This window comes from Oncorhynchus mykiss, chromosome 3, assembly GCF_013265735.2.
Source record: "Oncorhynchus mykiss isolate Arlee chromosome 3, USDA_OmykA_1.1, whole genome shotgun sequence".
NCBI classification, from domain to species: Eukaryota; Metazoa; Chordata; class Actinopteri; order Salmoniformes; family Salmonidae; genus Oncorhynchus; species Oncorhynchus mykiss.
Genome location: NC_048567.1, coordinates 14,655,670 through 14,668,024, shown reverse-complemented (window position 1 = coordinate 14,668,024; position 12,355 = coordinate 14,655,670). Strand labels below are relative to the sequence as shown.

At 41.5% G+C, this 12,355-nt stretch overlaps 1 protein-coding gene across 1 annotated transcript; it reads left to right on the top strand.

Annotated features, from left to right (window-relative positions):
- The first annotated feature begins 524 nt into the window (after positions 1–524).
- On the top strand, positions 525–12,161 carry zbtb32 (zinc finger and BTB domain containing 32). The gene is made up of 5 exons (XM_021591890.2): positions 525–620; positions 5,775–6,985; positions 8,484–8,584; positions 10,413–10,586; positions 10,728–12,161. The coding sequence occupies exons 2-5, from the start codon at positions 5,874–5,876 to the stop codon at positions 10,955–10,957; spliced, it is 1,617 nt and encodes a 538-aa protein (XP_021447565.2). The 5' UTR covers positions 525–620; positions 5,775–5,873; the 3' UTR covers positions 10,958–12,161.
- Positions 12,162–12,355: the final 194 nt, after the last annotated feature.

The following is a 12,355-nucleotide window of genomic DNA, read 5'->3' as shown; positions in this document are numbered from 1 at the left end:
GAGTGCAAGGTCTGACCATTGACCCCACAGTAGAAGCCTACACGCCTATATCATTAATGATAATAGTTTTCACATTATCCATCTCACACGCATTAAATACTGCACCATCAGGCATGTGCTATTTCAGGTAGACAGGTTGTAGTAGACAGGTTGTAGTTGGGTTCTATGTTGTTACAGCATCTCCGGCGTTCAACATCCTGTCAAAGCTAAACAAAGTGCAAATGGTTCTCTGAGCACTGTACTTCAGCCCATTACAACATTTCAGTAATCAAAAATATGATTAAAGAGATTACTCTGGCATAACCTGTGCATAGCTACATTTCAAACTGTCAGTCTCAGCCTAACACATTATTTTGAAATGAGATAATCAACCAAGATCAATAGTATAGCCAGTTCAACTCTGTATACTGTAGTAACCAATCATATCTCACGGATGCTCCCATGCCAGACCAATCAGGGCCAGATGAGGTTAAGAGGAGGGACTGAGAAGAGAGAAGAGGTAACCACCCTTTCCCTTACCTAAACGGACACCCAGCCAACCCTGTCATTCAACAGCCAGGCCACAATGTGTGTAGGGTCGACACTCTCCACAGTGGGTGGGTTGAGTCACTCGTGAACTGGTGAGTCTCTCCATCACACTGAACACTTCTGCTTTACTTTACTTTCCATCCCTGCATGGTCTCTCAAGCCAATTTTTTAAAACGTCTCTCTTTCTCTAACTCTTTCTCTTCACTATCTCCTCTCTGTTGATCCTGTCATCTCGCTGGTGTCTCTGTGGTTTTTAGCTTCAAAAGGTTCCTCACATGCAACTCCAGCCTTTACATGTGAATAGAGGAGAGGCCCTCTGGTTTTTCATGTGTTGTCAGAGGATGTTGAAGGTATGTCAGTGCACACTAGGTTTTCCCCTTAGCTTTATGAGCTATTGAGGACATGTAGATTTGCTTGTGGTAATATTGAGGCCTGCATACTGTAGGCCTAATGTCTGTCTGTAGCCCGCTACTGTATGTGTGATATTCAGTAATCATATCGCCATCAGTACCTGATTTCTGATGGTACTGTCCTGTATGCGTATAACCAGGGAAGATCTACTCATTCAACTTTGTGGATCGATTCGTTTGTATGGATGATTGCATTGATGGTGGATCAAGCTGTTGTTAAAGGTTCTGCATGTAACATTTCTACCTGCAATAGTCCTAGATGTCAATAATAATAATACTGCATTTTACTTCTATAAACACATGTCAGTATCAGTAAAGGAACATACAGTCGTGACTCAAATTATTGGCACCCTGATAAAGATCAGCAAAAAAGACTGAATAAAATAAATACAAGCTATGCTGCAAAGATTTTAAAATGTTATTATTTTTACTAATACAATTGCTCAGAAAAAAATATATTTTGTTTAGCAACTAATATTTTCTTTCTCAAAAAGATAGGGGTCATAATGATTGGCACCCCTGTTTTCAATACTCCGGTACCCTCCCTTTGTGAGGACAACGGCTCTGAGTGTTTTTCATCAAATGTTAGAAGAGATTGGAGAACACATTGGGAGGGATCTTAGACTACTCCTCCATACGGAATCTTTCCAGATCATTGATATCCTTTGTCTGTGCTTATGGCCCTCTTCAATTCTAACCACAAGTCCGGAGACAGAGATGGTCATTGCAATATGTTGATTTTGTGGTCAATTAACTATTTCTATGTGGAATGTTATGTGTGCTTGGAGTTACTGTGCTATGGCCAGATGACATGAAAGTAGACATGTCTGGCCACGCAAGGAGGATGTGATAAACAGAAAAGAACCGCATACCTACTGTAAAATATGGAGGTGGATCTTTGATGTTATGGGGCTAGTTTGCTTCCACTGGTCCTGGGGCCCTTGTTAAGGTCAATGGCATCATGGAATTTACCCAGTACCACGACATTTTAGCCAAAATACAGGTTGCATCTGACAGGAGGTTGAAACTTGGCCATAAGAGGATCTTCCAGCAAGACAATAACTCCAATCGCACATTTAAATTCCACAAAGAAATGGTTAATTGACCACAAAATCAGCATTTTTCAATGGCTCTCTCAGTCTCTGGACTTGAACCCCATTGAAAACCTGTGGTTTGAATTGAAGAGGGCACTCACTCCATTAGCACAGATGAAGGATATCAATGATCTGGAAAGATTCTGTATGTAGGAGTTGTCTAAGATTCACCCCAATGTGTTCTCCAATCTCATAAAACATTTCAGAAAAAGGCACAGTGCCGTTATCCTCACAAAGGGAGGGTACACAAAGGGAGGGTGCTGGATTATTGAAAACCGAGGAGCCAATAATTGTGACCCTTATCTTTTTAAGAAGAAAAAAAGTATTGTTAAACAAAATATCTTTCTGTGAGCAAAATTGTATTAGTTGAAAATAATTGGATTTCCCCTTTTTTCAGCATACATAATACAAATTCTAAGCTATATTGTATTTTATACAGTATTTTCTGCTCATCTTTATCAATAATTTCTGTCGTGACTTGATCTCCTACTGGTGGAAATAATAGAATATCATTTTTTTTTAAATGCACTCATACAATTCTCTAATATACAGTAAATAGTCAAATTAATGTCAGTAAAGACATTCTATAAATGTTCACCCTATAAAGTATTACTGTACCAATAAAAATAGGGATGAAATGATGCTGGAATACATTGTACGATAACTGCTAATCTGCAGTTTCACTTACGCATGAACTTCATTCTCATTTTCGAGAAGGGTGTTCAATTTAATTTAATTCAATTAACTTAAAGCAGTTGCTTCTCAACAATAAGAAATTCAAAAATGTGATTGTGGGATCCCTCATGTTGCATACAGAAAGTTTAGCAACAACATTTAAATCCGAATATGATGATTTCTATGATCTGTTGTGTCCCCACCACCAATACCCAGCGTTATTGAGCCTTGAATGATTGGCCTTTGTATGTTTGTGCCTTGGCAAGGATAATGTATTGCACATTTGTGGAAAATGTGAATCCATCATCTGGTGCATAAATACGATATAGGGGGGTGGTATATGGTCAATATACCACAGCTAAGGGCTGTTCTTAGCCACGACGCAACACAGAGCCGTGGTATATGGCAGCCCCCCGCACCTTTCTGATTCAGAGGTTGGGTTAAATGTGAAAGACACATTTTTGTTGAATGCATTCAGTTGTACAACTGACTAGGTATCCCCCTTTCCCTTTATTGGCCATACACCATAAACCCCTGAGGTGCTTTATTGCTATTATAAACTGGTTACAAACATAATTAGAACAGTCAAAATAAATGCTTTGTCATACCTGTGGTATACGGTCTCATATACCATGGCTTTCAGCCAATCAGCATTCAGGGCTCGAACTACCCAGTTTATAATATGATATAATCTTTAATAATACAGAGGCCAAACAGAGGCATCATATAACAGTTGTCCATGGCCATCCGTATACTCTAGTTGTTATTTTTCGTTTTTGTATTTTCACTCTGGGGTCTATAGACCCATTCAGCAAACAAGTCACATTTTGTGTGTTTAGTAAGCAAATAAAGGAATGTATTACTTAAAATATTGAGTTCATACTTTTGAGAGTGGAACTGACACTTTGTTTGACTATGTGTGTGTTGGAAAGAGATTAAGCATCCATTACAGTAACGATGATATTAAATTGCTGCCATTTCAGTACCGGTATGTCTACTTTCGATCTTATCGACTGTCGCCCTCGGCGGATAGAAATGGAGTCACTGTACTGAGCAGAGGTTACTGTACCAAAGTGCTCCATGGGAAAGTTCTCTCAGAGACAGGTCAGCTGGAGGAGCAGGATAGAGGATACACAACCACACATCACACACATAACTGACCACTTGGATTTTTTAAGGAAGGGGGTTTTAATGAGTTCAAAAATAAAGTAAGTTTTAACCTGTTTTGCAGTGGTTTAAGTAAAAATACTTTAAAGTATTACTTGAGTAGATTTTTTCAGTATCTGTACTTTACTATTTATATTTATTACTTTTACTTTTACTCCACTACATTCCTTAAGAAAATATGCACGTTTTACTCCCATACATTTTCTCTGACACAGAAAAGTACTCATTATATTTCGAATGCTCAGGCAGGACAGCTACAGTGGGGCAAAAAAGTATTTAGTCAGCCACCAATTGTGCAAGTTCTCCCACTTAAAAAGATGAGAGAGGCCTGTAATTTTCATCATATTCATTAAAAATTCTAAAAATTTCTGGATTTTTTTTCTCATTTTGTCTGTCATAGTTGAAGTGTACCTATGATGAAAATTACAGGCCTCTCTCATCTTTTTAAGTGGGAGAACTTGCACAATTGGTGGCTGACTAAATACTTTTTTGCCCCACTGTATATGGTCCAATTCACGCATCTATTAATATAACACGTTGTCATCCCTACTGCCTCTGATCTGGCTGACTAAATGCAACTACTGCGTTTGTAAATGATGTCTGTGTGTTGGAGAGTGCCGCTGGCTGTTCATAAATTAGAAAACGAAGAAATTCTTGCCACCTGGTTTGCATTATGTAAGGAATTTGATGTAAAGCATTTTGTTGTACTTTTTACGTATAGCAATTTAGTACTTTTTCCACCATTGTAATTAAGTACATTTAAAACCAGATACTTTTAGACTTTTATTCAAGTAGTATTTTACTGGGTGACTTTCACTTTTACTTTAGTCATATTCTATTAAGGTATCTTTACTTTTACCAAAGTATGACAATCGAGTACTTTTTCCACCACTGCTGTTTAGTAGGATTGTGCACAATATAGCACAGAACTGCGGTTAATCCACTGTAAATTGACGTGACCCCGTTTCTTTTCGACACAATCCTGTCATATCAAGACTCACTACTGCATGTTCCAATAGCACAACTTGATTTATACCACATACAGCACACTGTTACAACTGTAGATGCCTATCTAAACCAAATTACAGTACACTATAGGTTGTTGTTGATCAAACAAACTTGTCGTCTGTCTGTGAAGCCTGTGTGTACTGGCATTAGTCATAGTGTCATATTCTGAGGAGGTTTGTGGCTTCTGAGCGTATACCTGAGAGATTCATTTCAAAGCTGACATGAAACATAACATTTCCACACGTCAACCAGACATACAGCCACTTATTTTTACTACAGAGGTCAGATATAAGACGTGCTAAAAACATCTGTGAAATATGCTGTACTTCATCAACCACAGAATTGACATAGACCTTTTAAGCCACAGATTGCCACACAAGGACTTCAGGGGAAATGGATTTAAAGATAATATCATAAATGGATATAATTTATTACGACATGTTCTTGAGATTAATTTCACTTCATGCTGCAGACTATGAAATGTCACTCAATATTTATTGATATGTAACATGATTGACACATCAATTGCTCCTGTAATGTTGAACTTTTTATTGTCATTCTTGCATTGTGTCAGTCCCTTTCGGGCTATGAATTTCCAAAACCCTAGTAACCAACAGCACGTTATCAACCGAACCTACGTCAGCAGGTGATATGATCTGCCCTCTGAGTTTCCAACCCCCTCTTCTCTCACCCCTGATAGCTTGAAAACATCCTAAACGTCTGGCATCGATGGAAAAACACTAAGAACCAGGCGTGGGATATAATCTATTTATCACAACCGCAATCTCTGCAATTTACCTATTTATACAAATACATTTTCCAACTTGCTATCTGCTATTTTTATTTCTCAGAAACATTACAAAAAATGATCATGGTCTCCTTTTTCCTATAGGTTGAATGGCGTTGTCTCAAACAGTTTCCAAACCATCTCCTATTCACCTGCCCATTTTCTCTTCCCATCACACCTCCCTTCCTCCTCCATACCTCTAAGATGATCCGAGTTCACAACACCCAGTACTCCCTCTTCCTGCGCCAGGCAGATGTCCTGCGTCGCTCGGGGACGCTGTGTGATGCTGTCATCTCAGTGGAGAGCCAGGTGTTCAGGGCCCATCGGCTGGTGCTGGCCTGCGCTAGCAAAACCCTGGAGCATCAGCTCACCCTGCAGGCTGCACACTCAGACCAGCCTGATCACCTCGACCAACCTTACCACTGTAGTCTGGAGCTCCTCTCTCCACACACCTTCCAGCAGGTCCTGGACTTTGCCTACACCGAGACCCTGGAGGTCCCTGTGGATGATCTGCCCCAGCTTCTGAGGGCCGCCAAGCTCCTGGAGATGCATTCCCTGGAGGAGCAGTGTCGCAGCCAGCTGAAGAGAAATCGGGGGTGCCTGAAGAGAGAGAGAAGAGAGTTGAGAGAAATAAGAGAAGTGAGAGGAACGAAAGAAACGGGAGAAATGACAGAAACAAGAGTTCAGATAACAGAGGAAAGAGATGAGAAAGAATCCCTGAAAGCAAGTCCCATTCCAGAAGAGGGGGATCCCCAGACAATTCCCTCCATTGATCTGGAGCCCCAGAGCAGCCCATTCACTGAGGACCCCACTCTTCCTGACACTAGGGATAACTCCTCTGGTTCATCACCACCACAGAGAAAAAGGCCAAAGCTACTCACACCCACACTAGTGGCCACCACACCGCCTCCATCCAGAGACAGTGTCATCGCCACCACTGCTGCCACCATCCAACCCCCTCCTCCTCCTCCCCCAGCGCCGAGGGTCATGTGGCACCAAGTCAACACCCTGAGGAAGATGGCCTTGAACTATAACGACATCCTAGCAACCAGTTCCTCTTCCCTTCACCCCTCACAGCACCTGGTGACATACCCCTTCCACCTCTCCTCTCCCCACATGTACCCCCTGCTAACGTCCTCATGCCCGCCCCAGGTCCACAGCGCCGTCCTGGGCTACCCGGGCATCCTGCACCCATACCACCACCCCCTGCTCTCTGGGTCTCGGGAGCTGGGGGACATCCTGAAGCAAGGTCTGCTGGGAAAAAGAGAGACGATGGATAAAGTGTTGATAGGTGGAGCACTAGCGGAAGGGCAAAGGTAAGACCTCTCTGGAGGGGTTTTATACTACAGACATTTTGGTCTCCATTCTTCTCCTTCTTTCCCTGTTCTCATTTCTACAATATAGTTCAGAATCCCCCTAATTTGCTTACATTAAGTAGCACATATCGACACAGCTATCTGACTCATTGTCATTTGGGTGGATCTGAGTGAAAGTTCTTTCCTACAAGCAGAGTTTCCGCTGTCTCCAGTTAACCCTCTCCTGTCTGTCATATTCACACGATGTATATTATGGATGTAGATGGTCATTTATATTAGCTGTGTCCAAACCACAGAACAGCTGCTGAAGTCATGTTGTGTGGTCTGTCCCTTGATGGTGGCATTACACTGTCTCGTTTCTGGTTTTACAGTGAAGCTACTTCCTCATTTATAATGCAGAGACATGATGTACAGTATGGTGTAATTGAAAGGCTCTACAAATCAGTTTTCTGCATAGTATCTAAAGGGGAGCCCCCTTAATTACTCTCCTCCCTTGCAAATATCAACCATGAAAGACATTCAGATCCACTACGGATCAGTTACAAGCTGTTCTTAAACAACGTCTGCCTATTTTTTATTTATTTAACTTTTATTTAATCAGGGGAGTCCATTGAGCCCTGAGGACAACAAATTTAACACAAACATTCCAATAAAACAATATATATAAAGAAATGCAGTTTACAATTTGGTATAAGGTCCCCGTAATACACATTGCACACACACACACACACACACGCACACACACACACACACACGCATAACATGATACATACTGCACTCCCTCAGATACCACCTTGACGCCCAGGTCAGAAATAACATGTGGCTCAGATCAGAGTACTACAAAGTACTACAGAATGAGTGTAAGTAGTCTTAAAACTGTGTTTATGTGATCCTGTTTCAGTGTTGAAACTATCGGTCGTCAACATCTTTCTGACTTCCTCCTCCCTCCCGTTGTTGATCTCTGAGGTTTATCTGATATCTGTGTCCATTTAATTAGGTAGCGTAGGAAACCATCTAGCAAACTTTGTAGCAGATTTGTCACTTTTGTTTATTTGGGGGATTTTAGGGCCACAAAGAGCGTTACCACTTCTCCTTTAATCTCTGAAAAATCATTCAACTATGGTTTTTCAGTCGAGCTAACAAAGTGCGTCAGATGCTGTGGAAAGTCCCTTTTCTATGTGACACTAAACATACAGTATATTTGTAACGCCTGGCCTCTTCCTCAGAACTCCAGCCTACGACAGTTGGGTACTTACATTTGACATCAATAGACAGGTACATATAGCCTGGAGTTGGAGAGGCCGGGGAGAAGGACAGGATGTCTAAAGGTGGTGTGCAAATCAATCTGCTTTGGCATGACACTCATTGCAACACATCAACTGGGTTATCTAATAGTGGTGCGGTGACCACCATGCTCGCGTGTTTGCCTTACATCAGTTACGTTGACTCTTGTCCTTGAAATAAGGTTTGATTATGAACCTGTCTTCTATGGGGCCAGATACTCCCAGGAGCGTCCAGGAAGAACCCAGGACTGTCAGCACTGCAGCAAGGTCCTCCTGGGCAGCTCATGGCTGCAGGCCTCAACCACCTACCCCTCAGGTACTGTAATGTCACAACATTCACTCAGTGCTTTTTCACTAGACCTCTAACTGGGGTACATTGCAAAAAGCATCATCTCAAAATGCAAATATTGTATTGGGAGCTGTACAGAACTAAGACGTGACTGTATTCTTAATATTCTAATGGATACATGGCAGTGACATTTCTAACAAAGTGTGACCCTTAACCTCTATCGTCATAGGGACAGAGCATATAGGAAACATGAGAGAGAGAGAGAGAAGAGTGCCTGAGGGAGAACGAGAGAGAAAGAGAGTAAGAGAGTGAGAGAGAACGAGTGGGGGAGAGAGAAGAAGTATGAGAGAGAGTGAGAGCAAGAGTGTGTGTGAGAGAGAGAGATACAGAAAGACAGACAGACAGAATGAGTGAGTGAGTTGTGGCTTTGTGCTGGCGGTGCAGCAGTGCGGTAAGCTGGCAGAACAAACAGTACGTTCTGCAATGTTCTGGTGGTTTTGATACAGTGCCAAAGGGAAAAAAAGCTTACATCTTTTTTTCACTCAATGTAGGGTGGTCAAATCAGCCTCACATCTTTACAGTCTGTGTTTGTGTGATGGGGTTAGCACTGTCACTCGCTCGTTACAGTACGACTGAGAGACGGTATTCATGTGACTCAAGATTATCTCCACTGATTGTCTCCACCAAATTGAATGGACAGCCAAGAGTAACACATTTAGTTGAATAATGAGTGTTTCACTGACTTCCCACTGGTCACTTTTATCAGACTTGATCATTTTAGTCCCTATAAGTGAGATACTTATCAAGCTTAGACGTCAGAGGTTTATGCGTTCTAAGTGAGAGGCCAAGGAAGATTTGGACAGGAAGCTAATTGAGAACAGGCTGAATTGTAGTAAGAGAGGAGTGAACACTTTATTGTGGTCTTGGTCCTTGCTCTTCCCCACCTCTCTCGCTCCCTCTCTCATCACCCGCCCCCCCCCCCCCCCTATTCAGCATCCTGTATGTGTTCTACAGGGCCCCATAGTAACTGTGTAAAACAGTATCACTAACTGACACCAAAGGGCTAGAGAGCTGACAGCTCTACTTCAGAATCACACCTCGGTCAGATTATAGAGAAATGCAAAGGTACACGATGAGAGGAAACCAAGGTTCTTCTTGTCAATTTGAACCTCATGAAAGGATGTGGTGTATTTATAGAACTATCTCTGGTAAAAGGAGGTCTTAATTATCATTATCTAGGTGTGTGACAAATACAATTATGCTTCATAACAGTTGTATAATACCATTTCATACAATACCCACTGTAATATATAAAAAAAGTAATCTTTGAACTTATCTTCACAAATGAAGACAACAAAAAATGTTGCGTGAAGAAGGTTGCTGCTATGACAACAGTGAGCCTTTACAGTCATGAGTGTGACCCCTGTCCTACAGAGAATCCATCTGCATGCAATGTGGCTGAGCTCACATCACCATTTAGTGCTATTAGTAGGTCATCACTCTGGCCTCACACTATTGTTTAACCGGGTAATGGTCACCAATGATTGTGCTGATAAATATAGACGTGTGAGAAAACAAACCCATATGCTCAATTATACAGGCTGCAATGGGGAGCACAGGGGGAACGTCAGGGGAAGAAACGCATTACAGAATAGAAATGGAGCTAAGCTAGTTTTATTAATACTGATGTTCATTGGACGGTTCTGTCTGTATACACAATGTACATTCATGTAAAGTTAACTATAACTAATTATAAGTTACTCATCACAAGATACTAAATGAAAAAATGAATTTATATGACATGGAATGATTACAATTCCACCCCCACCCCATCTTGTTGCTCTCTCCTCCCCAGGCTCAGGTGAGACTTCTCTGGGGTGTAAGTACTGTGATCGTAGCTTCAGGGTGGAGAGGTCACTGCCATCCCACCGGCGAGATCAGGGAGGAGAGAAGCCCTACCAGTGTAAACGCTGCTCCAAGAAGTTCAGTCTCAAACACCAACTGGATACACACCATCGGGTACACACAGGTATTATATCCCCCAGTGTTTGTGTGTGTGTGTGTGTGTGTGTGGGGGGGGGGGGGGGTGTAGGTGTAGGCGTGGGTGTGTGTTTCAATTTGTCAGTCATTGTGTATGTGCTTGCCTGCTCACTCTCAATGTCAACCCCAGGAGAGAAGCCGTTTGAGTGCCGTCTGTGTGGCCAGCGATCAAGGGACTACTCAGCCATGATCAAGCACCTGCGGACCCACGGCGGGGCCACACCCTACCAGTGTACTGTCTGCCTGGAGTTCTGTAGCAGCCTGGCTGCCATGCAGAAACACCTGAAGAACCACCCGCTGCAGGACTTCCCCCCAGACTGGAACATCAGCAGCACCTACCTGTATACATGCCATACCTGAGCTAGCTTGAAGGCAAATGTAATGTCAACAGAGAATCATTTTACTGCCAAACAACTACATCTCAGGGAAACTAACTCATAGCATGTAATGTACATACATGGTAACAAGACACCAGTTACCGTAGCATTTATCCATGTACTCCAAAAGTGCATGGAGTACGTCAATGCATATTTCCACCACTAGAGGGACACTGGGTCTCAGAAAAGAATGTAAAACATGTCTTGCATCAACAGCATTATCATTATCAAGCACAGTATTATTACCATTCTATCATGGCTGCAGCTGAAGTCAGTCACTTCCAAGAGACAAGGAAAGGAAAATCCAGACTATTTAGAGGCAGCAAAAAATGTGTCCTTGTTTCATATGAATGTTTCCATCCATGTTTGGCCATTATCTCTCTCAGGTCGACTTGGAGCAATTGTTTTGTACTCAAGTTCTTGATTTTCATTTAGCCATATGTGTTTAGTACATTTAGATCTTGTTCGATTCATATTTACAGTGCCTATAGAGTCTGCACCTCCTGGAATTTTGCGTTACAAAGTGGGATAGAAAAATATTTTATAACATTTTTAAAATCATTAAATCTACCCAAAATACAACCCTAATGTCAAAGGGAAAAGAAAATTCTACACATTTTTACAAATTAATAACAATTAAATAACTAAAACATAGTAGTTGCAGAAGTAGTAGCCTAAATGAAGTAAAAGGTGTCTTAACAAATCACATAAGTTATATGGACTCCCTCTGTGTGAAATAATAGGGCTTGACATGATTTTTAACCACTACCCCTTGCTCTGTCCTCCATACATACAACATATGTCAGGTCCCTCAGCCAAGTATTGAATTTGAAGCACAGATTAAACTACAAAGACCGGGGAGATTTTTGAAAGCCTCATAAAGATGACCAGGGATTGGAAGATGGGTAACAATAACAAATCAGACATTGAATATATCTTTAAGCATGGTCAAATTAATAATTATGCTGTGGATTACGTATTAAACCACCCAGAAACATCAAAGATGCAGTCGTCCTTCTGAGCTGCAGGACATGAAGGAAACTGCTTAGGGATGTTATTATGAGGCCATTGGGGATTTTAAAACAACTGCAGAGTTCAATGGCTGTGATGGGAGAAAACTGAGGATGGATCAACAACATTGTAGTGACTCCACAATAATGACCTAAATGACAGAGTGAAAAGAAGAATATAAATATACAGAATACAAATAATCCAAAACGCGCATAAAGGCACTAAAGTAATACTGCAACAACAATAAAAACATGGCAAAGGAATACACTTTTTGGCCTAAATGCAAAGCCTTATGTACTTATCTAATCAAGGTATATTAGTGTCTTCCACTTTGATATTACAGAGTATTTTGTGGAGGCCGTTGACCAAA

Excerpts from the sequence above, each read along its gene's own strand:
- zbtb32 (XM_021591890.2), top strand. The coding sequence starts at position 5,874 with ATGATCCGAGTTCACAACACCCAGTACTCCCTCTTCCTGCGCCAGGCA. Across the intron at positions 6,986-8,483 it reads GCACTAGCGGAAGGGCAAAG|ATACTCCCAGGAGCGTCCAG; the intron begins GTAAGACCTCTC and ends CTATGGGGCCAG. Across the intron at positions 8,585-10,412 it reads CTCAACCACCTACCCCTCAG|GCTCAGGTGAGACTTCTCTG; the intron begins GTACTGTAATGT and ends TCTCCTCCCCAG.